Source organism: Hyla sarda, chromosome 6 (assembly GCF_029499605.1).
Source record: "Hyla sarda isolate aHylSar1 chromosome 6, aHylSar1.hap1, whole genome shotgun sequence".
Classification (NCBI taxonomy): Eukaryota; Metazoa; Chordata; class Amphibia; order Anura; family Hylidae; genus Hyla; species Hyla sarda.
In genome coordinates, this window is record NC_079194.1 from 169,699,900 (window position 1) to 169,723,002 (window position 23,103).

The 23,103-nt window shown below is 43.3% G+C and overlaps 1 protein-coding gene across 1 annotated transcript in view; it reads right to left on the reverse strand.

Moving 5' to 3' along the window:
- Window positions 1-23,103, reverse strand: part of PEPD (peptidase D) — a 339,112-nt gene that overhangs the window by 294,060 nt on the left and 21,949 nt on the right. Inside the window, exons 4-5 of the mRNA XM_056525786.1 lie at window positions 14,581-14,644; window positions 13,957-14,004 (exon numbers count right to left, since the gene is read on the reverse strand). Coding sequence (XP_056381761.1) covers window positions 13,957-14,004; window positions 14,581-14,644 — 112 coding nt within the window. The remainder of the gene's footprint in view (window positions 1-13,956; window positions 14,005-14,580; window positions 14,645-23,103) is intronic.

Consider the following 23,103-nt stretch of genomic DNA (forward strand, 5'->3'; position numbering starts at 1 on the left):
CATGACCCAATCAGAAAAGACACTTTAAATATTTAAATAAAAAAGGCAGAGATAACAACTATAGAACCTATGTCAACAGGCAGAAAGAAATGCTGAAATATACTGTGGCATACTTGTGCCAGGCCTACTAAGTTCAATGAATCAAACAAACAGTCTACTAGTGACTACATTCGGTCAACCCAAGTGTATGATGGTTTTGTAGAAAAGTGTGGCCGTCTGCATAAAAATAGTATATTCTTAGAAATGGACTTCACATAGTCACTAGCAGACTTCATTTGGTCTACTGTACTTAATGGACCCGGCACAGGTAGGTTGCGTTATGCTATTCTACCAGTATGCCAACATACATCTTGAATGTATACAATGTAGCCCAGCAGGGAATACAGTAAAAGGAGTACAAAGTGAGAGGAATACAAAGTAAGAGGTAAGGAAACAAGAGAAAATATAAAGCAAGAAACATTTTGACCAAATAAATATTACAGGCTTGAATTAGAGGTCAATAATTGCTTTTGACATCTTATAGAGTCTCTTTTATGGATGCTTTATAATGCTCTGACCAACACAAAAGGCTTTTTTTTTTCCTGATGCAAAAACATAATTTCTAATGTTGAGTGTAAATGGCACCATTTTTGTCAGTAACAGATTTCACAAATTGTTCCAAAGGTGGGAATGAGAGAAGGGAAAAGGTCACAGGACAAAGAACAAATATTACTTTGTCTGGATGCTGCTACTCAGAGCTCACCTTCACTGTGAGATCTAGAGCCGTGTGATGACAAAAATACAAGCAAAAAATGATTAAACTAGTTAATAGATGGGCTCTCATATATTAATTTACATACAGAATAAAATGACATGACTGCGTTTATCAGAGACACTAAATGCCTGTACAATATTGCTTTTCAGCACAATGGACAGTTCCACTTTCCCCTAAGGAGTTCGGTGAATTGTGACCAGCCTTTTGCCGTGCTGAGAGACTAATGGTAAGTAAAGAGGTTTTCTGGCTTTGTTACAACAAACCTGGTTTGGCACAAAATCCAGTCCAACTTCAATTTTCACCCTTTTTAAAAGAGCAGTTTGCTTATAATTCAATATTTAAAATCATTATATTTTTGCTTATCATTTAAAAAAATAAAAATAAATAAACCTTTTGCTATATCATAGTTTATCAAACATTTTTAGTGGTCAGGATCTGAATGTCCATTAGAATAAGACAGTTTCATAATATAATTTTATGGGACTTACGGAGGCTACATGCTTCTATCCCTGCTTGTTCTAGTAATCGTGTTTTTGTTTTTTTATTCAAATAGTGACAGGTACACATAATGGATGGGTTTCCAGCCTTTGGATGCAAACAAGAAAATTCCCATTCACTGCCAGCAAGCCAAGATTTGGAAAATCATGAAAAATAAAAATTTTTGGAAAGCTGCAAAATGTTTATACAGAACATAAGGTTTATTTATGTAACACTGGAAACGCCTTTAAACCTTTGAAAGTGCAGATTTACATTGACCTACAGCTATGTGTTATAAAAAGTGTCTAATAGTCACAATAATTTAGCGTGGATGTCCCTTTATGATAAGTGTTCCAACAGGAGACAGAGAATACACACGAGATCCTAGGTCAGAGGACAGAGAATCAGCATAAGGCAGTGGGAGTACCTGTCGCCCTATGTAAAACTAGTTGCAAATAACATTATTATTGCAACATTATTATTCTAAGTCATTTGTTATCTGACTTGGTGCCGTTTGCTTATGTATCTCCCTATTTGCACTTGACCTGGTTTCTGAATGCATTTTTATTCATTTTATTTGTACAGAATAATATTTAAACAATAGACAGGCCTGACAACAGCCAGAGCATATACATAAAATACCTCAGACTCTATTCTATTACTATACAAAAGACATGTCCAGCACCCGGTGGTCAGGGAAAAAACTTTCTTGCTCTTTATTAGTCATTTTCTCAGGATAATACAAGTACAACAAATAGTAGTCCTCTGACGCGTTTCACTCAGAGATGCGCTTCATGCATCTCTGTGTGAAACGCGTCAGAGGACTACCATTTGTTGTACCTGTATCATCCTGAGAAAATGACAAATAAAGAGCAAGAAGGTTTTTTACCTGACCACCGGGTGCTGGACATGTCTTTTGTATGGACTTTGCTGCTTGTAGCCGGGGCTGTGCCGGCTGGTCTGTTGTACAGGTGTGCTAAGGAGGCTCAAGTGTAGCTGTTATCCACAGCATTTGCTATTCTATTACTGTAAGAAAACATGAGCTGGGGCTGTCGCCTCACCTACAATGTAGGAAAGTAGCTGTTCAAATACATAGCATAAAGATAAGCAGATAGATATAAATATAAATATGAAACAACCTGCCATAAGATTAAGACATGACAAGATGTTATATACATACACACACTGTTGAGTAGTGACAGTTTGCTTTTATCATCAGTGTCACTTGATTTCTACTATTTTAAAATAGAATCAATAAAAAAAGATACATTTAAGGAGAGTATTATTTAAAGAGATTTCGTGCCCTGGGCCGTTGTGCTCCAGATTTTTTTGATTATATGGATTATATGCCACCACAGCAGCTCTGACCCCTATGGGTTCAACATTACATTTTCAACAAGTTGTCCTACAGTAGCTCTTATGTGTGAGGAGTAGAGAGTAGTCTGCCTGATCCCACAGATCAGTGAGCCTTGGACACCAAAACCCTTGACATCAGTTTACTGACTGTCCATCCTTGGACCACATTTGGTAGACACCCAGTTGTCTAGCCATCACAATTTGTTTCTTGTGAAACCCTTGCCTTTCCTGCTTACCAACACATCAGCTTTACGAACTGGAAGGTCACTTGCTGTCTAACATATCCCACCCCTAAACATGTACCGTTGTAATGGTAATTGTAATCAATGTTATACACTTCACATTTAAGTGGTGGCAATAAACAGTATGGGAGCACTATACAGTATTGTGTGTGGGGGTCATAATAATGCTAAGCAAATGAAACCAAAATTTTAAAAATCCCATAGTCACCTGAATTAAGTGGGTTGCAACTTAAATAGCATGGCGCTGAGTGGCGACTACAATCGCTGCTACACTAGTGCCCATAGGAGGAATGGCCGTCACTGGTAGTAGTCTGGCAGTAGTAGTAGTCTGGCAATAGGGAAATAAAACCCCTATTGTTTATTATTTGGTCCATCTATCTGTTATTTACCCCACTCTCAGCGAGCGCCAACCAAGTGGCACCTGTCACCGTCTCACCAAGTTTGTGGATACCAGCACAGTCGATGCTTAGTGCCAAGTAATTTGAGTTAGGGACCCACTTGAATGAGGTAGCCTTTCAGTGGCGATTGGGCTTGTACACATTGATTAATTTGTATAGTACTTATCTCATGTTAGTTTGAATTCATGCTGAGAAGCAATAGATCAACATATAGCATGTGGATGTGCTGCCATGTCTTTATTTGCTTTGTAGTACATTCTATATTAATAAAACAATCCGTTTTGCTTATCTATGGATTTAAACATAAGGTGTACCAAGCCTGGCCTGGGGGGCAACAGTTTAATTTATAATTAAGAGCCTATGATTTCTGACAAGTGTCGGAAACCTGTCCTAGATGTAATATATTAGGAAAGATATATATCACACACCCAGCTGTACTCTTCTGGTAGAGAAAAACATTAATATCACTAGAAGACCATGAGAAGCCACATCATAAGTGTCTATTGCAAATCCTTAAAGAGTCACTGTCATTTGAAACACCTTTTGACATTTTGCCCAGACATGTCAAAAGTTTAAATCCCATCAGATGTCAGTCCTTAGACCCACTGTGATCACAAGTTACAGTGGGTTATACAGCTGTATAAGCTGGTGAAGTGTGTGGTAGCCCATTCCACTGCCTTACTGATCGCCACATTTGACTCAATCGATGGGGATTAAAGTGACAGCCAGGGTGTGAGCCGTGCAACTCACTGGGCTGGTTCTAGGGACTGAAATCCAATGCGATCTAACCTATTGACATGTCTGGGCAATATATCAAAAGTGGTTACAAATGGGGGCGTGGCCTGCATCCGGAGCTGAGCAGATGTGCTGCTGCCAAGCTCCTGCTTACCCTGGGACTAATCCTGTATTATTTTCTCCCTGACCCTCGGTTTTGCTTACCGGAGGGTACCTCCTGCCGCGGAGGATCCTGGTGACTCCGGCAGTGCGGCTTGTGACCCTGCTCTGTGGCCGGTGGCGGTATTTGCTGAGGAGCGGACCGGGCTGTGGCTGGGAGTGTGCAGAGGTCTTGTCCGGACCTGAGTGGCCTCTGCAGCGGAGTGGAGGGAATCGGGGGTGCTTCTGCGGTGCTCTCTGAGCTGGCTGTGTCCCTGGGTGGCTGAAGACTGGCACCTTATCTACATGGGTCTGTGAGTACCTGCTCTCTACTGTCTTGCCTATGTCCCTGTGCTTGAGCATCCCTATACTTCCTCTGGCTCGCTGGGAACTGTAGTGGGCTGCAGGTTGGCACACTGGCTGCACTGCTGTTCTGTTAACCCCCTCCTGATTCCTGTGGTGCTGGACTGTGCTGCTGTTACAGTGAGTGATCTGATACTACAGTTAACTCCCTTTGTGCTGGACTGTGCTGCCGTTACTGTGAGGGGTCTACTACTTTGGTTAACCCCTGTGGTGCTGGACTGTGCTACTGTTACTATGAAGGCTCTGTGCTGGACTGTGCTACTGTTAACTCCCTCTGTGCTGTATTATGCCGCTGTTACTGTGAGGACTCTGCTAATACAGTTAACTCCATCTGTGCTGGACTGTGCTGCTGTTAGTGGGAGGCTCTGGCACTTCGGAGTGGCCCCATACTGCTGCTGCATTTCTTGCTGTGGAACCTCTTGCCATCTTGTGTACAACTATGGGGGGGCTCCAGGGGCTGATCCAAGTGCTGGAGTGTTTCTTCCTCCTTTGGAGGATGATGCTTCTTTCGATGGCGGTCTCTCTAAGGCTAGTGGTTGCTCCCTATGGGACTCTGTGACCCAGACTCCTTTAACTACTAAAGTGGCAGCCAATGCTGCTAAAACGTTTAGTCAGTTTTCCAGATCTGAGGAGCCGTCCGGCAGTGCTGTGCCTTCACCTCTTCCCTCTCCGGATAAGATGCAATGTGATGTGGCGCTACTGGACTTGCGCTTTACGGAGATTCTATCTACCATAACCTCCTGTCATACATCTATGATCTCCAAGGTGGATGAGCTTCGCCAGGAATTTGTCATTCTGCGCCATGAGAATCAAAAGCTGAGGGAACGCACTACAGAGGTGGAGAATAGGGTTTCTACGGTTGAGGACACCTTTCGCCCTCTCCCTCAACAAATTTCTGATCTGCAGAAGCAGCTCCGGGGTGTGGTGGATAGAGCAGATGACTTCGAAAACCGACTGAGGCGTAACAATGTTCAGCTGGTGGGCCTTCCGGAAAAGGCGGAGGGTTCGGATCCTGTGGTGTTCTTGGAGTCCTGGCTCAGAGAGATGTTACCGGCAGATACCTTTTCTCCCTTCTCTGTGGAAAGGGCCCATAGGGTTCCCGCCAGACCTCATGTGCCCGGGGGGCCTCCACGCCCGTTTTTAGCAAAGATTCTTCACTTTAAAGACAGAGACGCTATTCTGAGAGCTGTGAGGATCAAGGGAGAGGTGCTCTTTGGTGACAGCAGGGTCTCCTTCTATCCGGACTTTTTCGTGGAATTGAGAAAACCGCACCCAGTTTACAGAAGTCAGGGCAAAACTCAGCTCGAAGGGGTATCGCTATGCCATGCTGTACCCGGCCCGGTTGCGAGTGGTGGATTGACGCACCACCAAATTCTTCACCTTACCTGTGGAGGAGCTGCAGTGGGCGGAGGCCGCGCCTAGAGCGGCGCAGCCACCAGACTGATGTATCGGATGAACTGCCTACCCTATTAGTTAGTTGGTTAGTGGATAGGCTGTTAGGGTTAGCTGTCCGAGTTCCCCCTAGGGATTTCATGGTTCGTGGGTCAGGGGTTATTGACTTGAATTTCCTGGGTGGGCGGGAGGTGGCGGTTGGAGGTTGTACGTAACTCCCACACTCGCCTGTTACTTATTCTGGTTTGGGGTACAGGTCTGCACTGGTTTAGTTAGTGTTAGACAGGGATTTGTTTTGGGTATGTTTTCCTGGTTTTATTTGTTTTTGTTAGTAGTAAAGGAAGAGTAGGATCAGATCACCCGGCATAGACCAGCTGCAGCACGGACAGGTGCAGATTCACCTTGTGGCAATCAAGGACAAGAAGGAGGTCCAGCGCAGCTTCTCACAGACATGCGGCTCCACTGTATCATGCAAACAACACACAGGACACACACGGAGGTGACGCATTTCGGCCAACGGCACCCAGCCTTCGTCATGATTAGGCCGGGTGATGCCGACCGAAACGCGTCACCTCAGTGTGTGTCCTGTGTGTTGTTTGCATGACACAGTGGAGCCGCAAGTCTGTGAGAAGCTGCGCTGGACCTCCTTCTTGTCCTTGATTTGTTTTTGTTGGTTGGAAGTCTGTTGTCTTCATTGTCTGTCTGTGCTGTCTCTGTATCTGTGTGTGTCTGTGTGTCGGATGAGTGGGGTGTGTGTGGTCCCGGTGCTCGATCCTCCCTAGTCCTGGTCAGGAGTTGTTCCATCCTGTTTCTTATTTGCGATCTTTATCCAGGTGGGGACTCTAAAGGTGGTTAGTTGGAATATCAGGGGGCTCAATCCAAGTTTAAGAGGGCCCTTTGTCTTGATTTTGTTAAGCGTCAATCTCCCCCACATTACCTGCCTGCAGGAGACTGACATTACGGGTCAGATGATCCTGGCCCTTAAACAGGCCTGGATTGTGAGGGGTTATCATGCCACCTACTCCACTTATGCTAGGGGGGGGTTCTGTGCTAATTACTAAAACCGTGCCGTTGGTTGTGTCTCGGGTAACCTGTGATCAATTTGGGAGGTATGTCCTTTTGCACTGTTCTTTGGGATCTGTCTCTTTTGTTCTTGTTGCTGTGTATGTGCCCCTCCCTTCCAAGTTTCAGTACTGGAGCTTATAACTAATGAACTGCTCTCCTTTCCCTCTGACCCTGATCTCCTTGTAGGTGATTTCAACGTGGTTCCTGATCCAGTCCTCGACCGTACCACGGCTGTTGACCATGGCTCTTCTGCGTTCAATACCTGGCGGCTGGCGTTGGGCTTGACTGACCTCTGGAGGTGGAAATACCCTACAGGGTCCTCATTCTCTTTTTACTCTGCGGCCCATAGGTCGTTTTCTCGTATAGATCTGGCTCTGGCATCCGAGGATCTTCTTCCGGGGGTAAGAGACGTTTCCTACACCTCTAGGGGGATCTCAGACCACTCTGCCCTGTTGGCTCTCCCCTCACTTACACGGGCTCAGGCGGAGGCATTGGATGCCCCCTTTACTGTGGAGGAGGTGGCTCAGACTATTAAGGATCTTCCTGGGGGGGGGGGGGAGACTCCAGGTTTAGATGGGATGGTCGGCGATTGGTACAGGATGAATGAGGAGCGTCTGGCCCCTATTCTGTGTAAATTGTGTCACTCCATAGCCGATGCTGAAGCCCTTCCAGATTCTATGAGGGAGGCGCTCATCGTTGTGCTTCCTAAACCTGGCTCCTATAGACCTATTTCCCTTATGAATGTCGATATTAAACTTATGGCTAGTGTTCTGGCTACCCGACTGTATGGCATTATCATCAATCATCCTGCCCTAACTAGGTTTATGCCAGGCAGGGTTACAGAAACGTTTGCAGCTTAACATAGCAGTGGTAGATGGGGGCTTTCCCACAGGTGTGGTGGTGAGTCTGGACATCTATAAAGCCTTTGACTTAGTCTTATGGCCCTATCTCTGGGAGGTGCTGGGGGCATTTGGGTTCTGCCCCCACTTTTGTGCCTAGGTTCGCCTGCTGTATGATAAGCCTAGGGCCCAGATCCGTACTAACTTATTCGGCGCCATTCTCCCTGTGCTGGGGGACGAGACAGGGGTGCCCGCTTTTTCCCTTCTTATTTGCGCTAGCAATAGAGCCATCGGTGTCTGCCATACAGAGGGACCCGGATATATGTGGCATTCCCAGGGGGTCTATTGTGGAAAAGGTTTCCCTCTATGCAGATGATACTCTGGTGTATATGTTAGATGCGGAGGGCTCCCTACTGTCACTTATGGACATGCTTACCCGCTTTGGTGTAATCTCAGGCCTACAGGTTAACTGGGCTAAATCCTCCCTCATGGCGCTTTCCTCTGGGTTCCCCCTGCCGTCCTCTCTTCCAGCTGGGGTGCAGGTGGTTCCTCGTTTTCGATATCTGAGAGTGGAGGTTCCCTGCTAGACTATATGCCTCTTAACTTGGAGCCATTACTGCACTCCACTGTGGAGTAACTGCTCGCATGGTCTACCCTCCCCCTCACCCTGGCAGGCAGGATTAATATCTTTAAAATGATTTACCTCCCTAAGTTTCTGTATCTTTTTCACCTGTCCCCTGTCGTTCCCCTTAGGAGGTATTTTAACACGTTAGGCAGTGCTCTGGGATCCTTCTATTGGCAGGGAAAGCCTCCCAGACTCGGTTGGGCCTTGCTCCAGGCCCCCAAGTGGCGGGGTGGCTTAGCTGCCCCTGATGTGCATAACTATTTTCTTGCCTCTCAGTTGGTCTATGCAGCGTGGTGGATCGACCTGGATCTGTCGAACTTGGCAACGGCCCTGGCTGGTGCACTTATGGGATCATATGAAGCTCTGACCAATACACTTTACAGGTATCACACTAGCTCCTCCTTCCCTACTCCTCTATTGACTGTGGCAAAAGTGTGGTCTGTGGTGTCGATTAAATTTCAACTTTCAACTGCCTCTGGTATTTCTGGTAAATTTCAACTGCCTCTGGTATCTCCTAGGGCACCCTTCATTTGTCTCACCTGCATGGATTACAGGAGGCCAGTTTTTGGGGTACTCGTGCAGTTGTTCCGGAAGGATCAGGTTTTCCTGTCCTTTGAGGAGATGTGGGAGCGTTATGGCATCCCCGGGTTTGCTATGTTTAAGTATTTTCAGCTACGACATGCGGTTCAGGCGCAGTTTGGCTCTCTAACGTTTACCCCGGCCTTTTCAGAGGTGGAGCTTCTCTTGGGCACCCCAGACCTCTCTAAACCTCTCATCCAGTCCTATGCCCTTCTCCAGTCATTGGGGCCCTGTCCCTTTTCCTTGTCCTTTTCTAAATGGGTTGCTGATATCCCGGACCTGTCGGAGAGTCAGTGGAAGGAAGTGGAGGGCTCATACTATGCTACTAGGTTGTACTATACCTCTGCTAAGCTTAAGCGTTTTGGATTGTCTCCCTCTGACCTTTGTTTTCGATGTTCCTTGGAAGTTGGTACCTTTCTGCAAGCTGTATGGGATTGTCCTGTTATTGCAGCCTTCTGGAGGGAGGTGATGGGATTCTTGGGTGATCATCTGGACTTCCCCTCTGTATTTAGCCCTACGGTGTGTCTATTGGGGGTTATTAACGACTTGATTTTTAGTGCTCATAGATGGTTGTTGATTAGTTTCCTGCTGTTTTGTGCCCGCAAGATGGTAGTTATGACTTGGAAACATACGTCCACCCCTCCGCTATCTTGTTGGATAGCCTTGGTGAACAAATATGTTCCATTGCATCAGGCCCTTTATGTTAGTCGTAAGTGCCCTAAGAAGTTTGATATGGTGTGGACCCCTTGGTTGTTGTTAGCAGAGTCGGCTGATAGGCCGGTTGGACTGTCTCAGTAGGTCGCTAGGGGAATTCACGGCTCAGTCGGTGTCTGGGCTGGGGAGGGTAGGGTGCCGGGAAGTATGTATGGATGTGTGTCTGGTTGTTTGACTATGCTGGGTCCCTTTCAGGGCCTCGGAGTGGCCTCCTGTGTACCTTGTGGATCCCTTTGGTATACCTTATCTCCTTATTGTTGGTTGTTGGGGTACTCTGGGACCTTTGGGAGGTGCTGTTCTTTCTGTATATGTTATTTCACCATGGGGCGATGTTTGTTATCGTTATATGCAAAACTTAAATAAATACTTGAAAAAAAAAAAAAAAGTGGTTACAAATGACAGCGCCACTTTAAGCCATCCGATTCTGGCAAGTTGAAAAACCACAACATTTAGTTGTTACTGGTTAACAGCTAAAATGGTCTTCAGGTAGAGACCACAAGAGTAGTCTCTACCTGACCTTAGTAGCCAATTTGCCTTTTAATTGTGCAACACAGGAATAAAGGTTTGTGCATTACTGAACCCATCTTTCCCAGACTCATCAGTGACAAATGTAGATCAATATGGTGTGATACACACACATACACCTCTATCTCATATGGCTACCAACACAAGCAGATCTGCTGTCATCTGGCCATGAAGGTCGTCACTCCGCCACGCTCCACTTCCTGGTGCACAGGATCAACATGTCTTAGTGTAGCTCAGCCAATCACTGACGGAAGTTGAGTCCCGACAGAGCAGACTCTGCACAAGAAAACGGAGCTTGGAAGAGACAAGGAACAGCAATACTAGAGGCATCCAGGTTGCGTGGGAGGCAAGTTCAGTTTATATTTGGTTAAACAGCCAACACCAGCATGTTTTTTTTTTTTTTTTTTTTTTAGAAAGACAGAACTTCATGCTTCTGTGGAGTCAGGTGTGAAATTACATGACCTGTTACAGAGCTGCTGACTGGCTGAAATTTACACAGACAATTAAAAATTCACCCCCAGGATATGTTCACACTAAGGAAATATCCTGAGGAAAACCCTAGCATAATTACTTCCGTTAAATGGCGGCAATTGGAGATTACTTTGCAGCGAAAATAAGTGCCAAAATTCAAAGTCCCTTTGATAATTGGCATTTCTGTCCAGATTTAGCTAAAACATGGGACATGTCCTTTATCCCTGTGGAACCAATACCTCATTAGAAGTTCTTCTTCGCCAGCGCAAAGTGGCAACATTTTAAGGGCAAGCTCCGTTTTTGCACAAAAAAACATTTATTGTATTTCCAACAAAGACAGAGGTTTCACAAAAATATTGTCCAATTTTGCCACACAGAGCTAGTGCGAGGGAATGATAAATTCCCCTCCTAAGTCTCTGAATCAGGTTTCCAGATCTTCATTATGCCAGTTTGTGGATCTGTATTGGCCATTTAGGAAATAGGTTACATAAATAGGGAAAAGGTACATGACTATTCAATTGTGTCATACAGGACGGAGATGTTCAGCTTAGACAGGCCAAAGGCTATCTGCCAATGCTTTAAAGCTGCAAGGACAGGACCCAAAGTGTCAGATGCATCAACCAGATCAGTCACATAACAAAACGAATGGCACTCAATGGACCCCGCTGTAAATAGTGGGGTACACCGGGTATCCATCATGGTGTCTGCAATTCCAGACGTATAGTATTGCAGGCTGTTCTACTTCTCTGTCATTTTCAACAGAATCAATCAAAAAGACTCCTGATGGAGCCACCTATAGTCAGTCATGTGATTGTGTCCTAACAATGATGCCCCTATATGAACAGGTCTTTTATATTAATTGGTTCACTTTAAGGACCTAAACTTAGTAGGAATAGTTTTTTAACCTTTGCTGATAATTAAGGCTTTTGTAGAGGATAGAGTTGCTTCTTTCAACAACTGCTTCACTTGAAGCAAAGACCTTTCGTTCTAGCTCAACAGAATCTTCGCCTCAATCCAAAATTCTAATTGAACAACTTCAAATATAAACTGTAGAAAGCAATTACTTATTAGAATATTCTTTTTTTAAAGAAAGCAGCAGTTGAATGTCACACACACACACACACACACACCCAGAGAGTTGCTTTCATTAAAAGCTGAAAAAGCAAGAGAGTCATGCCTAGCAACAGATACGGGGTTTCGCTGGCAGTCATTCCCTCAGAAAATTTCAAATAAATTCAGATTCCCCTCACAAGCCGTTTGATTTATATTAAAAAAAAAAAATCTCCAATCTCAGCTCACCTGTGTGGCCACAACTATCACAAGAATACTTGCTGCATACTATAAGCTGAAAAGCGAGTCAAGCCTGTTACACTGCTAAGTCAGCTGTCGGCTAAAATAAACTTAATTGCTGAAAAATATAAACCAAATGGAAAAATAGCTTTCTATCAAACTTATTCAATTGACCTTAAAGCAGGTTGTTAAAGGGTCACACTCTTTCTAATCTCCTCTTCATCTCCAAACTCCTGGAAAGCTTGGTCTATTCCCGCTTAATCCGCTATCTCTCGGAGAACTCGCTGCTTAAACCATTAGGCTATATTCACACAGCGGAATTTCTGATATTCCTTTTAAGTACCCTTTAGATTTTTATAGGGGCTTATTTTTTTATTTGCACTGTGGGCTTGTTTATTGATACTATTTGGGGAATGATTTGACTTTTTGATCACTTTTTGTAAATATTGTATAGCAGGTGAGGTGACGGAAAAAAAAAAATACAGCGATTCTGACAATAGAAGTGTTAGGCCCCGTTCATACTACGGAATTGCCGCGGAATTTCCGGGCGGAGTTCCGCGGTGTGAACTTTAACAGTGTGGACGGGTCACACTGCGGAATTTCAGCGGCGGATATTTCCGCCGCTGAAAGTGTTCCGCGCAAAGAAAGAAAATGTTAATTCTTTGCGCGGATTCCGCAAGCGGACCATGGCAGTCAATGGTGACGGCTCAGTGCCCCGCAGCCCTAGCGCCGAAGTAACTTCAGCGGCAGCCACTCCGCTCACGGAATTCAGCCGTGAGAATTCCGTAGTGTGAACGGGGCCTTAATATTTCTCTGAAATTGTTTGTTTTATAGGGAATATATTTAATTTATTGAGACATTTCCAAACACTGTGATACTAATTACATTTATTTCTATTATTTCTTTAATAAGAAACTGAAATGGTGATACTTATTTAGCATTTTAAATACTTTTATATCTGTTATATCTGTTAAAGGGGTACTCCGGTGAAAACCTTTTTTCTTTTAAATCAACTAGTGGCAGAAAGTTAAACATATTTGTAAATTACTTCTATTAAAAAATCTTAATCCTTCCTGTACTTATTAGCTGCTGAACACTTCAGAGGAAATTATTTTCTTTTAGGAATGCTCTCTGACGACATCACGAGCACATTTCTTTCTGCTGAGGTTATTATAATAATAATAATAATAACGCTTTATTTATTGTTGTCCTTGCTTAGTGGGATTTGAACCCAAGTCCCCAGCACTGCAAGGCAGCAGTGCTATAACCACTGAACCACCATGCTGCCCTTAGCATACATCTGCTATGCATGGTTGCTAAAATGGACAGAGATGTCAGCAGAGAGCACTGTGCTCGTGATGTCATCAGTGTTCCAAAAAGAAAGGAATTTACTCTGTAGCATTCAGCCGCTAATAAGTACTGGAAGGATTAAGATTTTTTAATAGAAGTAATTTACAAATATGTTTAACTTTCTGCCACCAGTTGATTTAAAAGAAAAAAGGTTTTCACCGGAGTACCCCTTTAACTTTTTGACAAAAATATTGTTTAGAGCCATAACAATTACCTTTAAATCAAGATAACATAAATTTGATTCAGACAACAGTTAGGTTTCCTGACTTCCTTGTAAATGTGCACATTTGGCTCAGCCAGAACAGGGGGCCATATGTGTGTGATATTGTTCATTACTGTGGGTAAAATCGGTTTAAAATCCAACCCTTCTGAGATATAATTTAGTCCCAATACATATTTGTTTGCGTAACCATTTTATAATCAGAAAATATACTAATGAGTTTTTGTTCTAAGATAATAGAGATACTTTGTACAGATGATATTTTCTTTGTCACAACCATAAAAGCTTTAGACATAAATGAGCTTACACGTCCTTATTCCCTGAGTTCGCAAATCTATGCTAAGAAGACAGGACCTTTGTACCCTGCGATAGAAGTAGATTGTAGAGGCAACACCTCAGTTTAGTCTAAGGAGGTTATCTTACCAGAGTGAGCAGAACTGATGGACTCTTTGCACTCAAGACTTTTTCAATCTAAAGGAAAGGAAAAAGAAAATGTTTTATAATATAAACCGCATCACATAGAATTCCCTTAACTCTATAATATACAAGATTCTTTCAATGGGCTTATGGGTTCTGGTATTCAGAACCTAAAATACCACAAAATAAAAGGCAATCAAATCTTAAATTAAAATGATGGCCAATATTGACTTGATTTGCTCCAAATTTTATATAGAGTCTCACGTCTGGTACCTCTGGTAAATTAGTGGGGGTCTAATCACTGGAAAAGTTGGTGTTGGTGCTGCATGGCAGCCATTGCTGCTGTGGTGCATTGCAGGGATGCTGGTGGACTTTTTACTATACCTGTTAGTAAATTCACTTACAAAAAGGTCACCATAAAGTGGCAAATGGGCTTACACAGTATGTTCAATTTAATAAATTTAGTTTAGCAGCAATAGATAGAACATATAAAAATATTAATGTGTTGTCCATGGTTTTTATTCTACACCTTTTGGACCATTAGGGATTACCAAATTTCTCCCTTATATCTAAATTCCTAAAAAACCAACACTACAGACAGGCATCACAAACTTTTGCATAGGTACTTACATCACACGTGTACTGAACTTCCTCAACTGCGTATTTCTGTTTAAAGTGCTCTCGGGGGTGGATCCTAGAAAGCAAAGAAAAAAGTAATGGCTTCATCAATTCATAAAAATGTTGTTCCCCTAAGAATCTAAAGTGAGTAGCCATGCGTAAAATGTACATATTCACTCAGTAATGTACAGGAACAGTCCAGCAGTAAACAGGACTTCCAGCGGCACAGGCTTCTAGGGACCTACTAGGCACTAGGGATCCACTTTAAACCCTTGTCCCTTGAATGCTACTAATGTCCCTTCTTTCACTGAATTTTAGAATTATATAAAAGGTAAACACGTATTTAAAAGATTTTAGTAATTTCTTAAATCAATTCCTTTAAAGAGAGTCTGTGGCATTTTCTGATCCGTTTGAATAAATACATACAATGCATCTTCATCTACAATGCAATCTTCAGACCCTTTTTTCCATTTTGCTATGAAAAAAAAAAAAAGTTTTCCCCCCTTCTTCTGCACTCAATACACCATAAGGGTAAAGTCACAAGTAGCACATCCGCAGCGTTTTTCATGCTGGGGATGTGCCGATGCCAGTCACTATAGCAAGCTCCCTGTTGCGGCTCTGTAGCCCTGGGTGCCTGCTCGCAGCAGCGGATTTCCCGCTGTGGATTTTCTACGTGTGACCCTACCCTAAAAAGTAAAAATTTTATTTCACATGGAGATAAGTATTCAGACTCTTTGCTATGACACTTGAAATTTAGCTCTGAGGGACTTACATTTCTTTTAATTATCCTTAAAATGATTCTACACCTTGATTGGAGTCACCTGTGGTAAATTCAGTTGATTGGACAGGAGTTAGAAAGACACACTCCTGCCTATATAAAAGGCCTCACAGCTGACATTGCATATCAGAGCAATAACCAGGCTGCCATTCATTAAGGTGAAAGAACTGCATGTATAGCTCAGAGATAGGATTGTCTAGAGGCACAGATCTGGAGAAGGTTACAACAAAAATGTTCTGCTGCACTGAAAGTTCCTAAGAGCACATCCCCTTCAAATTATTTAATGGAAGAAGTTTAGAACAACCAGGACTCTTCCTAGAGCTGGCTGCCCAACAAAACTAAGTCATCGGGGAGAAGGGCCTAGGCAAGACAGGTGACCAAGAACCCAATGGTTACTCTGGTTGAGTTCTATAGATCCTGTGTGTAGATTGGAGAAACTTCCAGAAGGTCAAACATTGCTGCAACACTCCACCAATCTAGGCTTTTTGGCATAGAAAGCAGAAAAGACACATGAAGGTCCACTTGGAGTTTGCAAAAAAAGCCCCTAAAAGGCTCTCAGGCTATAACTATGGAATCAGAGATCCTGTGTGCACTTGGGAGAAACTTCCAGAAGGTCAATCATTGCTGCAGCACTCCACTAATTTGGGCTTTATGGCCAAAAAGAAGCCTCTCCGTAAAAACCACAAGCCTGACCGGCTGGCCAGGGAGTGTGGTGCTGGCCTAAGGAGTGAGGCCCCATGTGATCTCCACTTTTGGCATGTCTAAGCAATATTTCCAAAGTTGTTTTACATGACAGCAATGCTTACATTAAAAATTTCAAGGCCACAGTAAATATTCTGCTGGTTCCTTTTAGGAATCTGCATGTGATCTAAGGGCACTATGCAAAAAACTGACCAAAGAATCAAGCTATAACATTCATGTGTGCTTCCATAATGGACAGCAGTGTTGTGTAAACACGTATAAAGTATGTTGTTCCACTACAGATACATGTGATTGCATCTAACATGAACTCACGTTTGTTTACTTATGACACGTTTACTGTAAGATTGTCATATAATTGCACGCATAAAAAAACCTGCTCAAGATTTGTCACCAGCTGCGTCACTACATTATGCACTAAACAAAGCAGCGGCTTTACAGACTCCTTAATTATGTGACTGGGAACAGAGAACATTTCTTTTCTCCTCCATAAGTAGATGGTGCAGGAAATTTCAAACAGCAAGCAATTCTCTCACACGGTTACCGAGCAGGATGAACAAATCAGGACAACTCACCATTCAACAGGACTTCTCCACTGTTTAAAGAAGCCATACAAGATCCTGGCACATTTACAAGCATTATACATAGAGACCAGGACTAAAGTATTTAGACCTAGGCATAACATTAAAGGGGTTATGCAGGAATAGACAAACAGAGCTACTTTCTTTTAAGAACAGCATCACACCTATCTTCAGGTTGTGTGTGGTATTAAAACTTCAAAACACAAACCCCTCTGGCTTTCTGCCCTTCCAGGGCACTAGCCTTAGAACTAGGGACCCCCCTAAAATGTTATTTCTTTTTGCCAGAAAGATGTCCGGGTGGCTACCTATTGTGTTTTTAACAATAGTAAATATTGCAATGGCAGAAACATAGGGGGAGATTAAGCAAAACCAGTGCATAGGAAAAGTTGACCAGTTACCCATAGCAACCAGATTGCTTGTTTCATAAAAAAATTAAAACAAAATTAAAGAGGTGATCTGATTGGTTTCTATGGGCAACTGGTCAACTTCTCCTTTGTAAAAGTTTTGATAAATCTTCCCCTATTATAGTACAGTGGTCCCTCAACATATGATGGTAAAATGTTCCAAACGAGCCATCGTTTGTCGAATCCATCGTATGTTGAGGGATTCGTGCAGAGTATAGGAAGTTATATTCACCTGTCCCCGCCGGTCCGGACCGCGTCCTCACTTCTCCAGATGCTGTCCCAGGGGCTCCCGATGATGTCCCACTGCTCGGGCTTTTTCTTCGGGATCCTCCGGCTTTTTCCGCATCTTCTCCGGTGTCCGTGCCTCGCTTTCTGGTGACGTTATTACATTGCGGCGGCGGGACGGCGTGTGCAGTGACGTAATAACGACGCCGGAAAGCGAGGCCCGGACCCCGGAGAAGATGCAGAGAACGCCGGAGGATCGCGAAGTGGACCCGGAGCAGCGGGGATAGGTAAGTGAACCTGTCCGGGATGCTTAAACTGCTATCCGACAGCAGCGTAAGCATTTTGCGCTGTCGGATAGCAGTTAATACGATGGCCCCGACATATAAAAGCATCGTATGAGAGGCCATCGTATGTCGATTTGATCATATGTCGGGCCATCACATGTCGGGGGGTTACTGTATTAGCTAACCTAAAACTCATTAGCTTCTCAACAACTGGACGAATGCATATGTTCTGAATTCTCACTACACTCACACACAAAAAAGAAAACACAACAATGCTTATTTTGGTCCAAAAAGTGGAATAAAAATGATCAAAAAGGTAACATGTATCGCAAAAATTGCACCAATAAAAAGTACATTCCTTCCAGCAGAATATAAATGGTTAAACAAAAAATAAATGGTCTTCTCACAACACAGGATTGGTTCATGTCAGATATAAGGTCATTTGGGGAGGTAATTTAAACCCCACAATGTTGTTCTTTTCACCATAGCCCACATGACTGGCTGTGTTATTGGTTTTAATTCTGCAGTGTGTCTGGCCTCAGTACAATGTATGTGGTACAGTACTTACAATAGTCCCTCATGTCAATCATGTTTATATATATTCCAGCGGTTGATGCTGGTGAACAGTGATCCAGAATAGATACTGTCTAAATAGAAGACACAGCACACTGTCTGATTTTAACTTCTGAGTCTTAATTCTAGTTTCAATAAAAATTATCAGTTAGATACGTGTAAATAGTTAGTGGTTGGGAAAATATGGCTTTAGTGATCACCCCCGACCCATTGGTCTCTTTGATATTCTATCCTGGTTCCACTCAGTGATTTTTGTGTTTTGTCTGGTATTAGAACTTGGCTCCATTCATTCCAATGGGACTGAGCTACAATACCACATACAACAGGTGTGGTGCAGTTTTTTTTAGAGGAAATATTCTCTGGTTTTTTAAATTCTGGATAACCCCTTTAACTTTTTAATGACCGCCGATAAGCCATTTTATGGTGGTCATGAAGGGTCCTTATTCTAGACTGTGTTTTTATAGCAGGGCTAGAATAAGGCAGTGCAACTCTCCCGTGCTGGGATCGCAGAAACTTTGTTGTCAATATGAAAGCCGGGATCCTACTGTAATAAGGAGCTCCACGTAGTTTAATCCTTTATATGCTGTTGTCAAATCATGACCGCTAGATAAAAAGAATGCAGGTTACTTGTAGCAGCAGCCCAGCTCCTGCCATCCATGGCAGCAAGGGGTCTTTTGAAGGCCCCAGGCTTGCCATGGGAATCTGTATACAAGGCCCTGTTGCGCAGCATGGCCGGGTACATTGCGTTATGCTGGCAGGCAGAATACACTGCACTATGTGTACCAGCTGATTACTGTCAGTCTCCTTGTGGAACTAGTAAAAAAAAAAAAAAAGGATATATATTATTATTATTATTATTATTATTATTAAATTATCCTGCAAGTTGAACGCTGTTTAAAAAAATAATAATTTGACATAGCAACAGTATTTTGTTAGGCTGGGAATACATATGTCCGGCATAAGTAAGCTAAGCTCAAATCTTGACACAAGTGATGCCACAACTGACAACAACATGCATCAGTTGTGTAGCATCCAGCGTCCATTGTTTCTGAATGCCAGACTGAGGAACGCAGCAAGATGCATTCTCCACACAGGTGACGGTCCAGCGTGTCCAACCATCCGACATCCAAACAGATGCCGGATGAAGGTCAACTGTTTCACTCAAATGAATGGGATCAGTTCTAGCAACAGTTTCCCTCCGGCGCATTGTCTACAGTGCCGGAGGCAAAAGATGCCGGATGTCGGACATATTAATCTGCCTTCCCCAGAAAAAGAATAGTAAACAATCAAAATGTCATACAAATTCTAGAAAAGGTACCAAAAGCTGCAAGTTTTCCTGTAAAAAATTAGCCCTTACATACCTGATGATGAGCTGCTAGTCTATCTTGTAAACAAAGGACGGAATTAATATGTTTTTCCAGAGTGAATAAATATTCAGCAAGGGGGGGGGGGGCCTTATCTGCTTGTAGTATTGATTTATGCAAAGTTTGTTTAAACATCTCACCATTTATATAGGTTTATTTAGGTTTGCATTAACAATGTCTCTGTACTTTGCACCATTAAGTTTTCTCTCAACTTTGACCAATCTCCCAGCCCCTGGTATGGTACAGGTGATGAGCTGTGCCAGGTTTCCTCCAGCCATAATGCTTAGAATTTAGGCCAGAAAGTGCAATCATAAGAGACCAGAATCTTGATTCTTGCAGTGATGAGCCCTTTAGGTGTTTTTTTGCTTAGTTTTTTGCAAACTCTAGGCAGGCTTTTATGGGTCTTACTGAGGAGAGGCTTCCTGCTGACTGCTCTGCCATAAAGCGCAGATTGGTGGAGTGCTGCAGCGATAGTTGGCCTCCATAAAAATAGTGTACATGGATACAATGCACTGTACAGTTTTATAGTTATAATAAAATTCAACATATGCATTTAAAGTATGACTTTCACTCCATTCAAACTCAAATCCAAAGCTCTACTGAGAATGTTGGCCATAAATTGGAGTCCTTTACCTCTAGTCAATAACTGAGCACTGTGTCTACATATTCACACACAAAGATCAGCCAGGCTCCTTCACTGTACTGAACATAGATGCATTGTAATGTAGGAGACACAGTTCTGTAGATACATCCCACATAGTACTCGAGCCACATCATGATTTATACTCCATTCACATGCAAAGCTTATATACATGCATCATGTGTGTGATTTTATCTACATATTAGGATATAATTCAATAATAATACAAGATAATGCTAAGGCTTCTTTTTTTTTTCTTAAGAAGGAGTCATGCTAAACACAGCCAAAGATGCTGAGAATTGCCTTGGCAAATACAGAAAAACGATGATTTCTGTCTAAGCTTCCTTGGGCATTTGCAGATCTTACAAGCAATATGAATTGTTGTCTTGTGGATTGAGGATAAAGCTGAAGTTATCAAGCAAGATGTTGCCGCATTTTTGTTCCTGACATTTAGATATCCTGGAAGGAATGATGTAAAAGTGCAAATATTGTCTGAAAGCTGTACATAATGATGACCCAGGGGAACAGCCACATTTCTAGAGTTGCATCTGCTGGAAAAAAAATATGTAAAAAGACGGCAATGCCGTCGGAGGATTGGGTTTGGGACAAGGTGACTGAGAAGCCAATTACAGCCAAGTCAATTAGCGCCAATCAAGTGCCGGATTCCCAGAATGCTCAGAGATCTGTCAAGCAAACAGATGGACTGTTCCTTGTCTCTCACCTCTTGTTTAGATTTGATGGCAGCAAGAAAAGAAACAGCAGGAACAGTACACAAGTTGTTCCTGAATAATACAAGCTGGTTGTCAGGCAGGACAAGATTTATAGAAGAAAAGAAAAAAAAGGAAAAAATTCAGAGACCAAGTGAAAAGGACAAAGTGTGTTCCATGAAGTGCAATACATAATTACGTTGACATTTCATGCATCCACCTTTATGAACTCAACGGCCCTGATTTACTATTGTTAAACTGACCTGCTTTTGCTGGGTTGAGTGCAAAAATGTACCGCAATTTGGCACAGTGTGGTACATTGCACCACAAATTCTGTCTGCACCAGAATTTGTGGTGCAATGCTGCAAAATAAAGCTACAAACCCGAAAAATTGGCGGGGTCAACCAAAAATAGATGTGTTCTCATAACTCAACTTCATTAAATTTTTCTTGGGTATGATTTCACAAGGTTTGCACACCTGGTACTTGGGATATTCTGTCATTCATGCAGATCCTCATAACCTATGCCAGGTTGGATGGGGACCATCGATGGATAGCAATTTTTAGGTCTTTCTGGAGATGTTTGATAGGATTCAAGTCAGAGCTCTGGCTGGGCCACTCTAGGACATTTATACTGTAATCCCTAAGCCACTACTGGGTTGTCTTAAAGGAGTAGTCCAGTCCTGAAAAACATATCCCCTATCCTAAGGATAGGGGATAAGTTTCAGATTGCAGGGGGTCCGACCGCCCCCGTGAGCTCCTGTACGGGGCCCAGGCAGCCAGCGGAAAGGCGGCATGTTGACCACCACACGAAGTAGCGGCTGACACGCCCCCTCAACACAACTCTATGGCAGAACCGGAGCGCTGTATTGAGGGTGCGTATCAGCCGCTGCTTCGTGCGGTGGTCAACATGCCACCTTCCTGCGGGCTGCCGGGGCCCCGTACAGGAGATCGCGGGGGCCCCCAGCGGTCGGGCCCCAATCAACCCCACCCCCCCCCCGCGATCTAAAACTTTTTTTTAAAGTTTTTTAGGACTGGACTACTCCTTTAACTGTGTGGTTAAGCCATTGTCTTGTTGTAAAGTGAAACTTTGGCCCAGTCTGAGGTCAAGAGAACAGGTTTGATCAGGTTTTCGTCAAGAAAATCTCTGTACTTAGACTTTCCCTCAACCCTGACAACCCCTGTCTCAGCCATTGAAAAACACTCTTAAACAATGATATTGCTCCAACCATGCCTCACTGTAGGGATGATTTTGGGCAGGTGGTGTGGAGTGCCTGGTTTTCCTCAAACATGACTTGAGGCTAGAAACATGAGGCTAGAAAGTTCGATTTTGGTTTTATCAGACCAGATAATCTTGTTTCTTACAGTCTGAAAGTCCTTTAAGTGCTTTTTTTCCCCCGCAAACTCCAAGTGGGCCTTCATGTGTCTTTATACTGAGAAGAGGCTTCTTTCTGGCCAGCAATTAGTTGCCGAACTAAAACTGCATCAGACAACAATTTTCAGTCCAGCAACAAAAACTGATATGGTCTAAAAATGAGCCGTCCGGAATCACTAGCTGACTCTGTACAGCTCATTGTAATAAATGGGGTATGGCGCGAAAAGCTTATCCCCTATACAAAGGAGATGCATATGGGGCCCCGGCTCTCCCTGGGAGCGGCGCATCATGATCCCCACACGAAGCTGCCCCCTCCATATATCTCTATATAGGAGAGCTGAAGATATAGCGAACGGCTCTCCAATAGAGATATATGAAGGGGGTGTGTCAGCCGTCACTTGGTGCAGGGGTCGTGAAGCACTGCCCCCCCCAGGGGAAAGCCAGGGCCCCTTATAAGAGTCCCATCGGTCGAACCCCCGTGATCTAAAACTTGTCCCCTATCCTTTGGATAGGTGATACGTCCCCCCCCCCCCCCCCCCCCCATGATATATCTCCTTTAAACTATGCTACCACTACTTTCCTCCACATGTTAAACAAAGGGATAGTACTGTATTATGTTATGTTCAAATCTGTTGGGTGAAAAAAAAATAGAAGAAGATAATGGGAGAGCTGGATTCTTCACCAACAACAGCAGCACCAGAAGGACCCCAATGAATTGTAATGAAATCTGTCAGGTTGTTGGGTCTGTCATTTTGAAGATGGAGGCTCCAAAGCAGATGTGATCAGAGGCTTATTTTTGGTTACTCTTTCGAGCGATGCCAAACAAATTAATATTGTTAACATGAAGCAACTTGGAAGCCGGTAAACGTGGGTCGAGAGCCCCACTTATCCAATGCATAAATAACA